At 47.3% G+C, this 17,258-nt stretch overlaps 1 protein-coding gene across 5 annotated transcripts in view; it reads right to left on the bottom strand.

The window, feature by feature from the left end:
• The window catches only part of LOC115198308 (neuralized-like protein 4), a 28,675-nt gene continuing 11,417 nt past the window's right edge, over positions 1–17,258 (bottom strand). For 2 of the 5 annotated variants that reach the window (XM_029760191.1, XM_029760193.1), the window contains exons 12-30: positions 17,060–17,222; positions 16,724–16,934; positions 16,535–16,611; positions 16,341–16,419; positions 15,982–16,157; positions 13,971–14,099; positions 13,680–13,825; positions 11,823–12,041; positions 11,374–11,472; positions 11,064–11,207; positions 9,504–9,674; positions 9,182–9,340; positions 8,802–8,981; positions 8,108–8,201; positions 7,767–7,874; positions 4,499–4,643; positions 4,072–4,184; positions 3,623–3,824; positions 1–2,532 (exon numbers count right to left, since the gene is read on the bottom strand). In XM_029760191.1, the coding sequence (XP_029616051.1) occupies positions 2,328–2,532; positions 3,623–3,824; positions 4,072–4,184; positions 4,499–4,643; positions 7,767–7,874; positions 8,108–8,201; positions 8,802–8,981; positions 9,182–9,340; positions 9,504–9,674; positions 11,064–11,207; positions 11,374–11,472; positions 11,823–12,041; positions 13,680–13,825; positions 13,971–14,099; positions 15,982–16,157; positions 16,341–16,419; positions 16,535–16,611; positions 16,724–16,934; positions 17,060–17,222 (2,820 nt within the window). In that variant the 3' untranslated portion in view covers positions 1–2,327. The other 3 variants (XM_029760190.1, XM_029760192.1, XM_029760194.1) reach the window with 2 other exon arrangements.

Below are 17,258 nucleotides of genomic sequence, written 5' to 3' on the forward strand. Positions count from 1 at the left end.
TCATCATGTGCATACTCTGTCCGTTTATTTATTTTTACAAATCAGGAAGATATGATTTCATGTTATGTAACAGCCTGTACAAATGCATTATCATAAAAAGCAGCACTGGGCCTTTAACTAACCCCATATAATTTTTCACATTTTGATTGGACGTTGCAAGCAAGTTTTTTTTCCTTCTTCAAAGCCCACTTTTTTTGTTGCAATAAATTAGGTTATACACAGTTGTGTGTGTGTGTGAGGAAAGTCAACTGAACCTTAGATCTTGACTTAACCTGTTTTTCTCCTCTCTGGTCAAAACAATGACTTGGCAAGATGGCGCGGCTATGTATGTCATACATAAGTATATATCACATTGGCAACAAAATACATGGTTAAAAGAAGATGTGCTTTAGAGTCGTCCACATACAATCAAATATTAGGGGAATATTTGGATCAGGAATGAATTAACCAGTGTTAATCTTAATGTAATATGTCAAATGAAGGGTGTTAGTTTCAACGTAAACGGACCACAAAAAACTAAATGACAAAAACCCTAATGAATTACATTCACAATGTAAACACCAGCATCAGGGCCTGCATTTCGTTAAATACTTAATTTCCCAAGAGTATTTGCACGAACACACCAATGAGGGCAGACCCCTATGACCTTATTGGCTATGAACATTTCTCCCTGTTAAAACCATGACCATAGAGTTCTATAGAGGACTCCAGTGTCCAAGTTTGAGCATGGGCAGTGCCATTAGGGACTTCACAATTTTGAAGTAGTCAACTGGGTGGACCTTCCTATGGGTTAAGGAAGGATCACAAAATTCCATCCAGGGATCAGCCAATGAATTATACTCGTAAGCAAACATTCCATGACTGCAGGTGGCTGTAAATAGCCAACCTTGGCTTTATACCTGTTCAAACAACACACTCTAGGTGGCAGTGTGCACCCTTTCAGTTTGTTTACCAACTCAGAAGTAGAAGAAAATGTACTACTTGAAAATGGAGATGGCCTCACTGGCACTGCCCGTACGCTCACCGACGCCATAATGGGACAGATACGTTACAATCTTTAAAGACTTGAACGTAACTCTAGTGTAAACGACGATGTGTGAAAACAGGCACGTTCAGCAGGCCACAACATTGTGTAAAGTTCAGATAGTACTATGTTATGAAGAACAAACATGCCTATCTGGTACAGAATCATGTCAGCTCTATTCATGACATTTCTATCTGCTCCTTTCCTTCAGATCAGTGCAGGTGAAGGAAAGGAGATGAGGACTAAGGAGAGGAAGCCACTTCACACTATTCAAGATGCAGATAGCTTTGTCGGTGAAACAGATAGAAACTGAACAGACCCCTTTCCCCCCCCCCACAAGAAACAGTGTATATATCTATACCTCTGCAACATGGGAACGAGAAAGTACCCTTGTCTTAGGGAAGCGCTTTCCACTGACATTTTTGAAAATCTAGGACAGTTGTGAGGGGAGGGAGATGGAAAGGACGAGTCATACATGTAGACAGACAGTGGTTAGCGTTACACCTGTAAACATTTTGTTCCAGTTTTTTTTTTGTTCCTCCCTCTAAAACAGGTGCTCTCAGGTCTTTCTCCTGTCCAGGGTTATTTCCAGTCTTTCTCCTCATCGTTTGATTTTGCACTCTTTTCCTCCATTGACACGAGGTTAAGTCTTTAGTTTATAAAGTCCAATAGTCCAATGACCGTTCTGCGCAGCAGGCGACGGGGGGGGGTGGCGTTCGCCGTTGCGAAGTTTAAAGAACGGTCCAAGTCTTGGAACGTGACCGATTTCGGTTGTGCACTCAGCCTCGAGAACTGAGCAGAACCACCCCCCTCCCCCCCGTACTTGAGAACCAAAAAGAGAGTGAGGAGAGTGATCAGGCTGGGATAAAAAGGTGATTAAAACAAGAGCTAGAGAGGACAATAACAGTGCTAAATAGAAAAACTGCGGTGACCAAAAACGAGTGTTGTATTATGAATGAGAAGTAGATTGTTTTTTACTTTTTTTTTTCTAAATAGCCCACAAAGTGTTCAAAACATAAAGTGCAGGCAGTGTCAGTCTGTTCTCTGAATCCACCAAAGCCCCGCCCTGTTAAAATTATTCCAAAACAAACAAAAATGTACTTTGTCCAAAATAAACTAAAATAATGCTGAACTGTCAATGTCAACAATCCCCCCCCCCCCCCAGAACAGGAGGGAAATTACCCAAATTCCAAAGAGTCTCAAAGTCTGGAATTTGGTTGATGGAGTAGAGGTTTTGGAGGCACCGCTGGGATAGAGAAGCTCCCTTATCTCCACTCTATCCATCCCGCTGTTCATCCCTCCCTCACTCCACCCGTATGAGTAGGCCGTAGAGGAGGGTGCCCCCTTGCTCCTTGGTGATCCACTCGATTTCTGTGTTGCTAAAGCGGGGGTCAAGGGGCTCGCTGGTCCCAAGGTTCTGGGGCCCCACCTTGTAAGAGCCCGGCCGCACGCACACCTGGAAACCCACCTGAGCCTGGTGACAACAGTGAGAACGAGGGTCCCGGAATCTGGAGGGAGAGAGGAGAGCAGGAGTTATGGGAATAAGAATGAAAGAAGAAAAGCAAGAAAAGTCAGAGGAGACCATGACAGCATAGCAATTTCATGGTATACAGTATACTCAGTGGCCAGTTTATTAGGTCCACCCATCTAGTACCGGGTCAGACCCCCCTTTGCCTCCAGAACAGCCTGAATTCTTCGGGGCATGGAAACATTGCTCAATTGGTATCAAGGGACCTAACGTGTGTCACAAAAAAACATTACATCACCGGCCTGCACAGTTGACACCAGGCTGGATAGGGCCATGGACTCCTGACTCTGCCATCACCGTGACGCAACAGGAACCAGGATTCGTCGGACCAGGCAATGTTTTTCCACTCCTCAATTATCCAGTACAAAAAAAAAAAAAAAATGCATGAAATGAAATGTATGTATTCAATACTGTAAGTCGCTCTGGATAAGAGCGTCTGCTAAATGACTAAAATGTAAAAAAAATGTCATGTAAATGTGTTGGTGATCACGTGCCCACAGGAGCCACTTCTTGTTTTTAGCTGATAGGTGTGGAACCCGGTGTGGTCGTCTGCTGCAATAGTCCATCTGTGACAAGGATCAACGAGTTGCGCGTTCCGAGATGCCGTTCTGCACACCACTGTTGTACTGTGCCGTTATTTGTCTGTTTGTGGCCCGCCTGTTCGTGTGCACGATTCTTGCCATTCTCCTTCGAGCTGTTTTCGCCCACAGGACTGGATGTTTTTTGCACCATTCTCGAGAATCATTAGATTGTCGTGAGTGAAAATCCCAGGAGGCCGGCTGGAACCGGTGCGCCTGGCACTGACGATCATACCACGCTCAAAGACGCTTCGGTTACTCGTTTTTCCCATTCTAACGTTCAATCAAACAGTAACTGAATGCCTCAATGCCTGCTTTATATAGCAAGCCACGGCCATGTGACTCAAGGTCTGTAGTAGCGAACCATTTTTATGAACGGAGTGGTGTACCTAATAAACTGGCCACCGAGTGTATACTTCAATTTGAATAAGTGCAAAAGGCAGATAAAAAGCTAGAGCATGAGAGAGACAACGATAGAGATTTGACACTTACTGCACTTTAGGGGCGAACATCTCCAGGCCGGAATAGCGCATGGTGGGGGACAGCTGTACCCGGGGAACCTCCCTGTCTCGTTCCCTGTCCCTGTCTCGTTCCCTGTCCCTGTCGGGGAGGCTGTTGCTGTTCTCCTCTGGCTCACTGTAGCCGTTAGGACCCTCCATCTTTGCCGGAGACACAGAGAAGATGGACGAAGTCCCTGAAACACCAAGACAACATGGGTTTGTTAATTTACAACACCATCATGATTCTTTAATCATTAGGGGAAATGTTTGTGATGGAAATCAACCATACGTTTCAAAAGGCTAGACATCTGCTTAGTGCTTTGGGAGAGAAACAACACCTTGAGGTGATATGCACATCAAAATAAAGGTGACCTGTGGTCAATTCACTCTATTTTTAGGGGTCCAAAAAAAGTGGATAAGGAAACAAATGCTGCGTCGTACCAGAGAGCAGCTGAGCATGGTCCAGGGTGCGTCTCAGAGCCCCTACACTGGTGCCGTGGTAGGCTATGTGCCACTTCTTAAACGCACTAGACACCTCACAGTGGGGCTTGATCCTATAGGGGAGGTAGTACACACAATCACACACAAAACTGTTAGATAACCCCTCTCCATCACCACCTGTATCTTGTGTCCTAGGACATTGATACTCAAAGCCAGTTCTCAAAGTTTAAACTGTATACTATTTTTATTCACATTTTCCCCTTATCTTTTGCCAAGGTGAGAATAGGTAAGATCTATTAATCAATTTGTTAATTGAACTAGATTAAAAACTCATTCAGTGGACATGAATAGCACTGTGACTGATCTAAAGTAATTGGTTGAAGACAGTTTTCGCAGTCCACTTGATTGGCTGTTTGCGACCTCTGACCTCAGCGCGAAGCGGCACCAGCCGAAGGGCAGGGCGTAGTCCCGGGGGGGCTCCCCTCTCTTGTAGTAGGCCTCGTCCCCCCGCAGCTTGTGGCAAGACTCACAGTAACACAGGTTATACTTGGCATCCTCGTTGAAGTAACCATCTGAGAGAGATGGATAGGCGGAGAGAAAGAGAGAGAGGGAGAAAACAACAAAGATGGAGTTATGACTGAGCCAAGGATACTCAACTGGATAGCATAACCCCCCACACCAACAGGAAAGCACCCCCCTCCACCATTGAGACCAACAGACCAGCAAGACAGCTTGAGTACGCAGAAGAGGCACGAAGAACAGAGCACCGCCGGCTGCATCCGAGCTAAACCAGATGAGGCATCTGCTGAATACAATCTGCTCAAAAACCATTCATTCCTTCTTTGTTATTATCAGAAATAGAATTATCCAATGATTAAATGGATAATAAGATGATAGTTGGAGCTGTATTGTTAAGATTTTAGTGCAGCCTTTGAAGTTACAGATCATAATTTGTTACTGAAAAAAACTAACTTATGGCTTTACATCACCTGCCATCACACGATTGGAGAGTTACGTATCCAATAGAACCCAGAGTGCGCTCTAGTTATGCTAAAGTGGACAAACAGAAGGGAAATGACAACATTGAACCATCATATTTGTGTATTGAAGATCTAATAATTTAAGAGGATTGCTGTTTTGAATTTGGTCAAGTTTGTGCCAAGAATGATAAGCCACTAGGTATAGAGTACTACAGCATGAGTCATAAGACTCGGTCAAACAAGGAAATGGTTCCAATCGTTTCCATCATGAATTTCTCCATAGGGGATTTTAGAAACACTTAAAAATAAGGGCCATGTTTAGTGTAGGCTTACCCTGGCGTGATGTTTTGATAAGTGTAAATCTCTCTAGGACAAGGTGACTTATCAATACATTCGCATGTATTTAATCACCCAAAAATTAAATGCTAATTAGCTGCTAATGTGGCTATCATAAAGAACTACAAAATGCCATGATCTGGACGAGACCGCCGAATCAAAAGTAAGAGAATCTCTGGATTAAATCTAATGTTAGCTAAACGTCACACTAGGGTAAGGCTAAGTTCTTCTAAAATTCAAGTAACATTAGATGGTCAGTTATTATGGTCAAGTGATATTGACAAAGTTGTTGTGAAGATGGGGAGAGGAGGTACGCAGCAGTCTAAGGTACTGCATCTCAGTGCAAGAGGAGTCGCAACAGTCCCTGGTTCGATTCCAGGCTGTATCACAGTCGGCCGTGATTGGGAGTCCCATAAGGCGGCGCACAATTGGTCCAGCCTCGTCCGGGTTTGGCCGTCATTGTAAATAAGAATTTGTTCTTAACTGACTTGCTTAGTTAAATTATATTTTGGGGGGATTGATTGATTGAGTGCGCGCGCGCGCACACACACACACACACACACACACACACACACACACAAAAGTATGTGGACACCCCTTCAAATTAGTGGATTCGGCTACTTCAGCAACACTAGTTGCTGACAGGTGTATAAAATCAAGCATACAGCCATGAAATCTTCATAGACAAACATTGGCAGTAGAATGGCCTTACTGAAGAGCTCAGTGACTTTCAGCGTGGCACCGTCATAGGATGACACCTTTCCAACAACTCAGTTCGTCACATTTCTGTCCTGGTCAACTGTAAGGGCTGTTATTGTGAAGTGGAAATGTCTAGGAGCAACAACGGCTCAGCTGCAAAGTGGTAGGCCACACAAGCTCACAGAACAGAATGTCTGTCCTCGGTTGCAACACTCACTACAGAGTTCCAAACTGCCTCTGGAAGCAACGTCAGCACAAGAACTGTTCATGGGAGCTTCATGAAATGGGTTTCCATGACCAAGCAGCCACACAAGTCCAAGATCACCATGCGCAATGCCAAGTGTCAGCTGAAGTGGTGTAAAGCTTGCGCCATTGGAGTTTGGAGCAGTGGAAATGTGTTCTCTGGAGTGATGAACTACACTTCACAATCTGATAGGTCATCGTACTATCCGGGTTTGGTGGATGCCAGGAGAACGCTGCCTGCTCCAATGCATAGTGCCAACTGTAAAGTTTGGTGGAGGAGGAATAATGGTCTGGGGTTGCTTTTCATGGTTCGGGCTAGGCCCCTTTTTTCCAGTGCAGGGAAATCTTAATGCTACAGCATTCAATGACATTCTAGACGATTCTGTGCTTCCAACTTTGTGGCAACAGGATTTGGGGAAGGCCCTTTCCTGTTTTAGAATAACAGTGCCTGTGCACAAAGCGAGGTCCATACAGAAATGGTTTGTTGAGATCGGCGTGGAAGAACTTGACTGGCCTGCACAGAGCCCTGACCTGCATTGGCACGCTGACTGCTAGCCAGGCCTAATCGCCCAACATCAGTGCCCAACCTCACTAATGCCCGTGGCTGAATGGAAGCAAGTCCCCGCAGCAACATTCAAACATCAAGTGGAAAGCCTTCCCAGAAGAGTGGAGGCTGTTGCAGCAGCCAAGGGAGGACCAACTCCATATTAATGGCCATGATTTTGGAATGAGATGTTCGACAAGCAGGTGTCCACATACACTACATTACCAAAAGTATGTCTGTTATGAAAATATGTTCTGTGTTTTTGGCACCAAGATCAACTGTACAAGTTGTTAAGGCTCTGGTCTTGTCCCATGTTGATTACTGTCCGCTAATATGGTCAGGCGCAGCAAAGAAAGACCGAGCAAAGCTGTAGCTGGCTCACAACCAAGCAGCATGCCTTGCCCTTAACTGCGCACACAGAACTAACAACCACATGCATCAGTCTTTCATGGTTGAGGGTTGAGGAGAAATTGACTACTTCTTTTCCAGTCTTTTTAAAGAAACATTTGTGTGTTGAAAATGGCTAACCACTTGTCTAATCTATTTGCATACACTTCAAAACTGACATACATACATACATACATAACATACATACATAACATACATTACATACATTACATTACATTACATTACATTACATTACATACATACATACATACATACATACATACATACATACATAACATAACATACATTACACCAGACAGGCCACTATGGGTTCTTCACTGTACCCAAAACAAAAACAGATTTAATGCGTCGTTCAGTTATGTATCGAGCCATGTCACCATGGAATGCTCTGCCACCAGAGGAATGCTCTGCCACCAGAGGTTACTCAAGCAAAAAGAAAGTTTAGCTTTACATTTTTGATTTTTTTAAGTATGTGGGGTACTCACCTGGCAGCGTGAGCAGGTCCTTGAAGCGCGAGCACAGGGCCTGGTATTCACAGGTCTTGTTGGGGTTGACCTCTGGAGGGGGCGTCCAGCACACACTCTCTTTGATCCCTGGAGGTCAGATAGCAAAGGTCAAAGGGTAGCACCGGTTGAGGCCGGTAAGAGATGTATACAGAGTTTGATATTACTTAGAAGTCAAAGCGTTTTACTGTCAAAGAACATGTGATGCCAACAAGGACAATAACTTGGTCAACTTTGCATCTACAGAACACATGGAAGTAACTTTTAATATGAAAGACATTTTGAACATCAACTGTAATGAGTTGACATCATCATCCTCTCACCGTCAACCATGTCCGCCTTCTCCATGTCGCCTTGGCAACGCGCCTCGCCGCTCTCCCCTCCCACGGTTGGCACGTTGTCAGTCACTATTGTAACCTGCCAACGACATCAGAGGGTGTCAATGACTTGACTTCTGTCGGCCCTCAGGAAGTGTGACAACAGATTACGTCGTACAGGGCCAGGCCGGGCGACAGATTATTAAACCCAGCCTGGCGGGAGGGCTGGGATTAGAGTTACAGACCTACTGAGGGACGGCGTGTCTAAATGAGATTGGGATTATGACTTCGGCCAGGTGGAAGTATTTCAGGATTAGAGAACATAGAGCAACATACTAGCAGATTAGAGTTTCTAGCTACTGATCTAAAAGTGGATCTGAGTAGGACTAGTCAAAAATGGTGCCCTACACCCTTTATAGTGCACTACTTTTGACCAGGGGCTATAGGGCTCGGGTCAAAGGTAGTGCACTATATAGGGAGCCATTTGGGACGCACCCTGTTTGTATAGAAGCTTTTAAAAAACATAGAGGGATGCATGGGTGGTGGTTTTCCACTGGGACTGTTAATCATCATTGAAAATGGTGTTAACTGCTTTACCGGGGGTTATATCAGTGGCAAGACTAAGCAGGTAGAATTTAACTTCCTCATCCTCTTCAGATTGAGAATCTGACGGTTTTGGGTGGGAGGGTGACAGACGTACCTGTTCACACTGCCCGTAGAGGTCTATGAGGGGGTAGCAGGGGTTGGGGATGTCCTGGGCTGCTACCCCCTGGTCCATCCCGTTCACATGGAGGTGCAGACAGCTGTTCCCATCCACTAGTAGACCCAATACTGTACCCTCTGGACATGTGTCCAGGTTAGGACCATAGTTCTCACAGATCTGGGATGGAGGAAAAGGGGGGAGGGGGGTGAAGTGATGGAGGAAAAGGGGGGAGGGGGGGTGAAGTGATGGAGGGAAGGGAAAGAGAAAGAGGATTAATCAAACAATCAATCAGGTTGTTCATTTGAAATGACAAAACGTTCTCAAAAGTAGAAAGTGAGTTGTGAAGGGAGCTGAGTGAGAGACAGCGACTCCAGTACCTTCAGTGAGTTGTGGAAGACAGAGTCTCTCTGCAGCAGCCAGGCAGAGCGTTTCAGACAGCACGCCGTGGAGGGAAAGTTGAGGCGGTCAGGGGAGTGACCTATCACCCCTAGCGACAAGGACGACGTCCACGACGGGTTCAGGCGGTCAATCTGAAACTATGGCAACAGAGACATTCGGACTGTCAGTCAAACTATAGCGACAGAAAGCACTATATTATATCATGTGTCCCTAAACAACGACGCTTCCCCAATCAAAAAAATCCAGACACACACACACACACACACACACACACACACACACACACACAAGTGTAGCTACCTGGAACAGTTGTTGTCTGGGCAGGGGTTGTGCTGTGACCAAAAGGCCCTGGTTGTAGCTGGAGACACGGGCGGCCGTCAGGTTCTGATTGGACAGCTGGATGTTCTTCCCATGGTTCTCCAGGAAGGCCATGACACTGTTGGGCACCAGGGCCACCTTAGTGCTCCCGACCTGATGGACAGATGGGGGGGGGCATTGTTTACTTCAGTTGCTCAATTTGTGCTAATCTTAAACCACCTGTGAAGCAAATGCTGGCTTCCTACTGTACTTGAGATATTTGCATGAAAAAAGCAACAAAATATGACATTTTCTTACTTTAGAAGACACATTAGTCTAACTTTATATAGCTGTCAAGCTTGTTTCACTCTGAAGGTCCAGGCAAAAGCATGCTGTCCACCCGTCTCCTATCCCACTACATCCCCCCGTCTCCTATCCCACTACATCCCCCCCGTCTCCTATCCCACTACATCTCCCCCGTCTCCTATCCCACTACACCCCCCCATTCCACTACATCCCCCCGTCTCCTATCCCACTACATCCCCCCCGTCTCCTATCCCACTACATCCCCCCCGTCTCCTATCCCACTACATCTCCCCCGTCTCCTATCCCACTACATCTCCCCCGTCTCCTATCCCACTACACCCCCCCATTCCACTACATCCCCCCGTCTCCTATCCCACTACATCCCCCCCATGCCCCCCCGGTCTCCCATCCCACTACATCCCCCCCGGTCTCCCATCCCACTACATCCCCCCCGGTCTCCCATCCCACTACATCCCCCCCGGTCTCCCATCCCACTACACCCCCCCCATTCCACTACATCCCCCCGTCTCCCATCCCACTACATCCCCCCCGGTCTCCCATCCCACTACATCCCCCCCGGTCTCCCATCCCACTACATCCCCCCCCGGTCTCCCATCCCACTACATCCCCCCCGGTCTCCCATCCCACTACATCCCCCCCGGTCTCCCATCCCACTACATCCCCCCCGGTCTCCCATCCCACTACATCCCCCCCGATCTCCCATCCCACTACATCCCCCCGTCTCCCATCCCCCTACATCCCCCATCCCCCCTACATCCCCCGTCTACTATCCCACTACATCCCCCTACATTTCTCCTATCCCACTACATCCCCCGTCTCCTATCCCACTACATCCCCCCCGTCTCCTATCCCACTACATCCCCCCGTCTCCTATCCCACTACATCCCCCCCGTCTCCTATCCCACTACATCCCCCCCGTCTCCTATCCCACTACATCCCCCCCGTCTCCTATCCCACTACATCCCCCCCGTCTCCTATCCCACTACATCCCCCCCGTCTCCTATCCCACTACATCCCCCCCCGTCTCCTATCCCACTACATCCCCCCCGTCTCCTATCCCACTACATCCCCCCGTCTCCTATCCCACTACATCCCCCCGTCTCCTATCCCACTACATCCCCCCGTCTCCTATCCCACTACATCCCCCCCGTCTCCTATCCCACTACATCCCCCCCGTCTCCTATCCCACTACATCCCCCCCTCTCCTGTCCCACTACATCCCCCTGTGTGTCTCACCGGCGTGCTCTCCTCCTCGCCGTCGCTGCAGCTGTCTGAGGAGAGGGAGGGGGCCTTGATGCTTTCTGCGTCCTCCAGCACTGAGGAACTAACGATGGACACAGCAGTCACACGACCATACAGGTCCAGCACCGCATAGACGTTCTACAGGGAGGGGAGAGAGAAGTGGGGTGGTGTGAGAGAATTAAACACATATGACGTGTGTGGATGCGAGAACCGTTTGTACGTTCATGAAGTGTTCGTGTGCGTGTTAATTGAACATACTCGCACGTGTGTGTGTGTGTGTGTGTGTGTGTGTGTGTGTGTGTACCTTGGCCACAGCGGTAGCAGCTGTTCCCATGTCCTCTCCGTCAATGAGGATGTGCATTGTGTCATCACTGCATCGCTTCACGCCCACGCGGTTCCCCACCTAGACACAGAGAATTCATCTCAGTACCCATCCTATTACCAGTACACACTTGCCCATTTCTGTACTCATCTCGATCCTTCTATCCGTTCCAAATGCACACAGTTGTCTAGAGACTATTGGAGTATAATAACGAACCTTTAAATCAAGTAGGTGCAGGGGAGTTCTTTGCCTGACTATGCTCAGAGATGGATCTCCCCTGAAGCTGCTTTATTAAAAGTTCATTATTATACTCCAATAGTCCCTGCCTACTCTTCGGATAGTTTTTCACAACACTCTAGTCACCATCTTTACATCTAAGTTCTCTCTGCCACACTGTTCCCTCTCCACTCCCTCCCCTTCCCTTCTCTCACCATCAATCTGTCCAGGGATGCCCCGTAGTTCTGTCTTTGGAGGACCCCATTGCGTCTGACCTCTGACCCCGCCAGCAGCCAGGTGACCTTGGCGCGGAGCTGTGTGAGGGAGGGGGACAGGCCCGACATGGGGCAGGAGGGCAGCTCTGGGGGGGCCAGGCTGGTCAGACCCATGTGGAGGGAACCAGACCACTGGTTATCTACCTCGTCTATCTTCACCTAGGGGTTGGGGTGGTGGGAAAGGAAGAATAGAGAGGAAGAAGAGGATGAGTACTGGTGATGGCAAAAATGGAGTGAATAAGAATTAACTTGTTTTTCTGGATGGAAAAAATATACATTTACAATTCCGCAATTATAATTACCTACAGTGCATTCGGAAAGTATTCAGACCCCTTGACTTTTTCCACATTTTTGTTACAGCCTTATTCTAAAATTGATGAAATAGTTTTTTCTCCTCATCATTCTATACAGAATACCCCATAATGACAAAGTAAAAACAGGTTTTTAGAAATTTTTGCAAATGTATTAAAAATAGTTATGAAATTTTACATAAGTATTCAGATCCTTTATTTAGTACTTTGTTAAAGCACCTTTGGCAGCGATAACAGCCTCAAGTCTTCTTGGGTATGACGCTACAAGCTTAGCACACCTGTATTTGGAGAGTTTCTCCCATTCTTCTCTACAGAGCCTCTCAAGCTCTGTCAGGTTGGATGGGGAGTGTCACTTCACAGCTATTTTCAATTCTCTCCAGAGATGTTCGATCGGGTTCAAGTCCGGGCTTTCCCGAAGCCACTCCTGTGCGGTCTTGGCTGTTTGCTTAGGGTCATTGTCATGTTGGAAGGTGAACAGTCGCCCCAGTCTGAGGTCCTGAGCGCTCTGAAGCAGGTTTTCATCTATGATCTCTTTGTACTTTGCTCCGTTCATCTTTCCCTTGACCCTGACTAGTCTCCCAGTCCCTGCCGCTGAAAAACATCCCCACAGCATGATGCTGCCACCACCATGCTTCACCGTAGGGATGGTGCCAGGTGTCAAGCCGTGACGCTTGGCATTCAGGCCAAAGAGTTTAACCTTGGTTTCATCAGATCAGAGAATCTTGTTTCTCATGGTCCGAGAGTCCTTTTGGTGCCTTTTGGCAAACTCCAAGCGGGCTGTCATGTGCCTTTTACTGAGGAGTGGCTTCCGTCTGGCCTGATTGGTGGAGTGCTGTAGAGATCGTTGTCCTTCTGGAAGATTCTTCCATCTCCACAGAGGAACTCTGTTCCAAATTTCATCCATTCAAGAATTATGGAGTCTATTGTGTTCTTGGGGACTTTCAATGCTGCAGACATTAAATATTACCCTTCCCCAGATGTGTGCCTCGACACAATCCTGTCTCAGAGCTCTACGGACAATTCCTTTGACCTCACAGCTTGGTTTTTGCTCTAACATGCACTGTCAGCTATGGGACATTATATAGACAGGTGTGTGCCTTTCCAAATCATGTCCAATCAATTGAATTTACCACAGGTGGACTCCAATCAAGTTGTAGAAACATCTCAAAGATGATAAATGGAAACAGAATGCACCTGAGATCAATTTCGAGTCTCATGGCAAAGGTATCGGTTCTTGTTTTTTAAAATAAATGTGCTAAAATAAAAACTTGTTTTCCCTTTGTCATTATGGGGTATTGTCTTGATTTATGTGGAAAACATTTAATTAATACATTTTTAAATAAGGCTGTAACGTAACAAAATGTCAAGGGGTCTGAATACACTGTATAAGAGCTTTACAAAACAAAACAATGCTAAACTCCACCCCAGCAACTCTACTTTCACGCCTTGACTCTCTCTCCATGGTATTCCCCCTGCCCTGGCTCACCTCGAACAGTTCGTCTGTTTTGAGTTCCTTGGCGCTGAAGACGATGCCATGAGCGTATCCTCCTACCCGGACGGCCTGGCAGCCCTCTCCCAGCAGAACCACGTTCTTACCATGTTTACTGTGGAGCCGGTGGGCCACGCCTGCCACTACACACACACACACACGTACGTACAGAAAGAGACACACGCACAGGGGAAAAGGAGATGTGGCCCAGTTCATTTGCGGTCTGTCGTTTAACAATTTATTTCAATCCTTAACCTGAGAGAAAACACACATGTCCGTGGTGCGTACCTGGTGAGTGTATGGGGAAGCTCTTCTCCGTTATGTTGCTGGTACACAGACTGTTGTCCAGAGGGCCAGAGGAACTCGTGATGGACACCTGGACACACTGACCGTACAGGTCTATCACCGCATACACCTCTAATGGAGGGAGGGAGGGAAGGAGAGTGTTTTGGAAAGTCTCCCTTGACAAAGACAATTAATCTTAATGAGACCAATATTGATAAATAAAAAAGTAAAATAACTAAATAGCAGTGATATTTTAGCATAAAAGAGCTGCTAAGTGTATTTATTCAGAGACGCTTGTGGCAGCTAACTAAAAAGACCCTTAGCAAACAGCCAAGACAGCGCAGGAGTGGCTTCGGGACACTATCAATTCCATTTTAATCAATTCATGAGACCCCTAGCACATACAGTGCCTTCGGAAAAGTATTGAGACCCCTTGACTTTTTCCACATTTTGATAGGTTACAGCCTTTTTCTAAAATGGATTAAAAAAAATACATAATCCTCTGCAATCGACAGACAATACCCATAATGACAAAGTAAAAGCAGGTTTTTAGACATTTTCGCAAATAAAAAAATAGAAATACCTTATTTACATAAGTATTCAGACCCTTTGCTATGAGACTCGAAATTGATCTCAGGTGCATTCTGTTTCCATTGACCATCCTTGAGATGTTTCTACAACTTCATTGGAGTCCACCTGTGGTAAATTCAATTGATTGGACAGGATTTGGAAAGGCACACACCTGTCTATATAATGTCCCATAGCTGACAGTGCATGTTAGAGCAAAAACCAAGCTGTGAGGTCGAAGGAATTGTCCGTAGAGCTCTGAGACAGGATTGTGTCGAGGCACAGATCTGGGGAAGGGTACCAAAAAATGTCTGCAGCATTGAAAGTCCAAGAACACAGTGGCCTCCATCATTCTTACATGGAAGAAGTTTGGAACCACCAAGACTCTTTCTAGAACTGGCCACCCAGCCAAACTGATTCAAATCAGAGAGAAGGGCCTTGGTCAGGGAGGTGACCAAGAACACGATGGTCACTCTGACAGAGCTCTAGAGTTCTTCTGTGGGGATGGGAGAACCTTCCAGAAGGACAACCATCTCTTAAGGACAACCATCTCTGAAGCACTCCACCAGCCACTCCTCAGTAAAAGACACGACAGCACGCTTGGAGTTTGTCAAAAGGCACCTAAAGACTCTCAGACCAGAGAAACAAGATTCTCTGGTCTGATGAAATCAAGACTGAACTCTTAGGCCTGAATGCCAAGCATCAAGTCTGGAGGACACCTGGCACCATCCCTATGGTGAAGCATGGTGGTGGCAGTGTAAGGGATGTTGTCCAGCGGCAGAGACTGGGAGACTAGTCAGGATTGAGGCAAAGACGAACGGAGCAAAGTACAAAGAGATCATTGATGAAAACCTGCTCAGGACCTCAGACTGGGGCGACGGTTCACCTTCCAACAGGACAACGACCCTAAGCACACAGCAAAGACAATGCAGGAGTGGCTTTGGGACAAGTCTCTGAATGTCCTTGAGTAGCCCAGCCAGAGCCCGGACTTAAACCCGATCAAACATCTCTGGAGAGACCTGAAAACAGCTGTCCAGCGACGCTCCCCATGCAACCTGACAGAGCTTGAAAGGATCTGCAGAGAAGAATGGGAGAAACTCACCAAATACAGGTGTGCCAAGCTTGTACCATCATACCCAAGAATACTCTAAGCTGTAATCCCTGCCAAAGGTGCTTCAACAAAGTACTGAGTAAAAGGTCTGAATACGTATGTAAATGCGATCAGTTTTTTATTTGTAACAAATTAGCAAAAATTTCTAAACCCGTTTTTGCTTGGTCATTATGGGGTATTGTGTGTGTAGATTGAGGGGGGGAAAACGATTTAATCCATTTTAGAATAAGGCCGTAACGTAACAAAATGTGGAAAAAGTCAAGGGGTCTGAATACTTTCCGAAGGCACTGTACATGGGGTTGTGATAAGATGTACATGACAACTGGTTCCATTCACCTTTATCTGGCGGCAGTCCGGTGCAGGCCACGCCCTGGTCCACCCCATTGATGTAGTAATGGAGGTCGCCGGTGGCCGAGCGCATCATGCCGATCCTACTGCCCGTGGTCAGAGAGTCCAGGTCGCAGCCGTAGTTGTTACGCATGGTGTTGCCGTCCTGCATGATGGCCGTGCCACTGGAGTGGGAGAGATAAAAAGGTTGAATTACTGTTTCTTCAGGCGTAATAAAGACAGCTAGGTGAACCACGCATGTCCAAAGAGACCTGAAAACGTTTCATTAACGTTTCATTAGCGTTTCATGGGCTAAAACAGGCACGCAGGACACATGGGTTTGAACACAAACAAACATAAACCCTTACCTAAGCATCCAGGTGTCGTAGTCTATATCCGTCATGGTGTTAGGAAACTCCAGCTCTTCTGGCCTGATGGAAGTCACACCTGGACAGAACACACACAGACAAACATATCACCCCTTCTGCTGTGGGTGTGGATAGGGCTGTGTGAGAAGGTTGAGAGGGGTAAAATAGAAACGCCTTACCTGCCATTATCTTACCTGCTTCTATTGACCCCGACCAACGGTCCACCATCTTCTGAATGACTATCTCAAAGAGTTCTCCGTCTCGAAGGCACCTGGCAATGGGCAACACACAGTCTTGACACACACAAGTGATGTGTGTGTGTGTGTGTGTGTGTGTACCTTCTGACCTGTTGGAAATGACGATTGTGTGTGTGTCACACTGACCTGTTGGAGATGACGATGGCGTCGTTGAACTCGGAGCGACAGTTCTGTCTGAGGGCAGTGCGCCCCCCATTGGTGATCACGGCGTTGGTGCCGTGCAGCTGGTGGAAGCGCAGGTCGTTGGCACTGTTGCCCCCGGCGACCGAGCATGGGCTGCCGGGCGACATGACGGTGGGGCCCTCCGAGCTGTCCTCGGGGAGAGGGGGGAGGTCCGCTAGAGAGGGGGGAGAGAGAGAGATGGGTTTAGTCATGAATGGTTGTGTAAACAAAGCTAGTTGACACACTAGCAGCCTTTAGAATGTTCTTGTGAACCTCTCTACCCCCCCCCATCCCTCTCACCCATGTCGTCCATGATGGTGGCCTGTGCGGCCTGGCCGTAGAGGTCCACCACGGCGTAGACGCTGGGCGGGATGTTCCACGCCGCCGGGCCCTGCGCCACCCCGTTCACAAAGAAGTGGAGGCTCCCGTCCTCCTTACGCACCACGCCCACCGTGTCCCCCGCCTGGGGGGGAGGAGAGAGAGAGAGACAGCACGGAGT

The sequence above is a fragment of the Salmo trutta genome, chromosome 8 (genome assembly GCF_901001165.1).
Source record: "Salmo trutta chromosome 8, fSalTru1.1, whole genome shotgun sequence".
NCBI classification, from domain to species: domain Eukaryota; kingdom Metazoa; phylum Chordata; class Actinopteri; order Salmoniformes; family Salmonidae; genus Salmo; species Salmo trutta.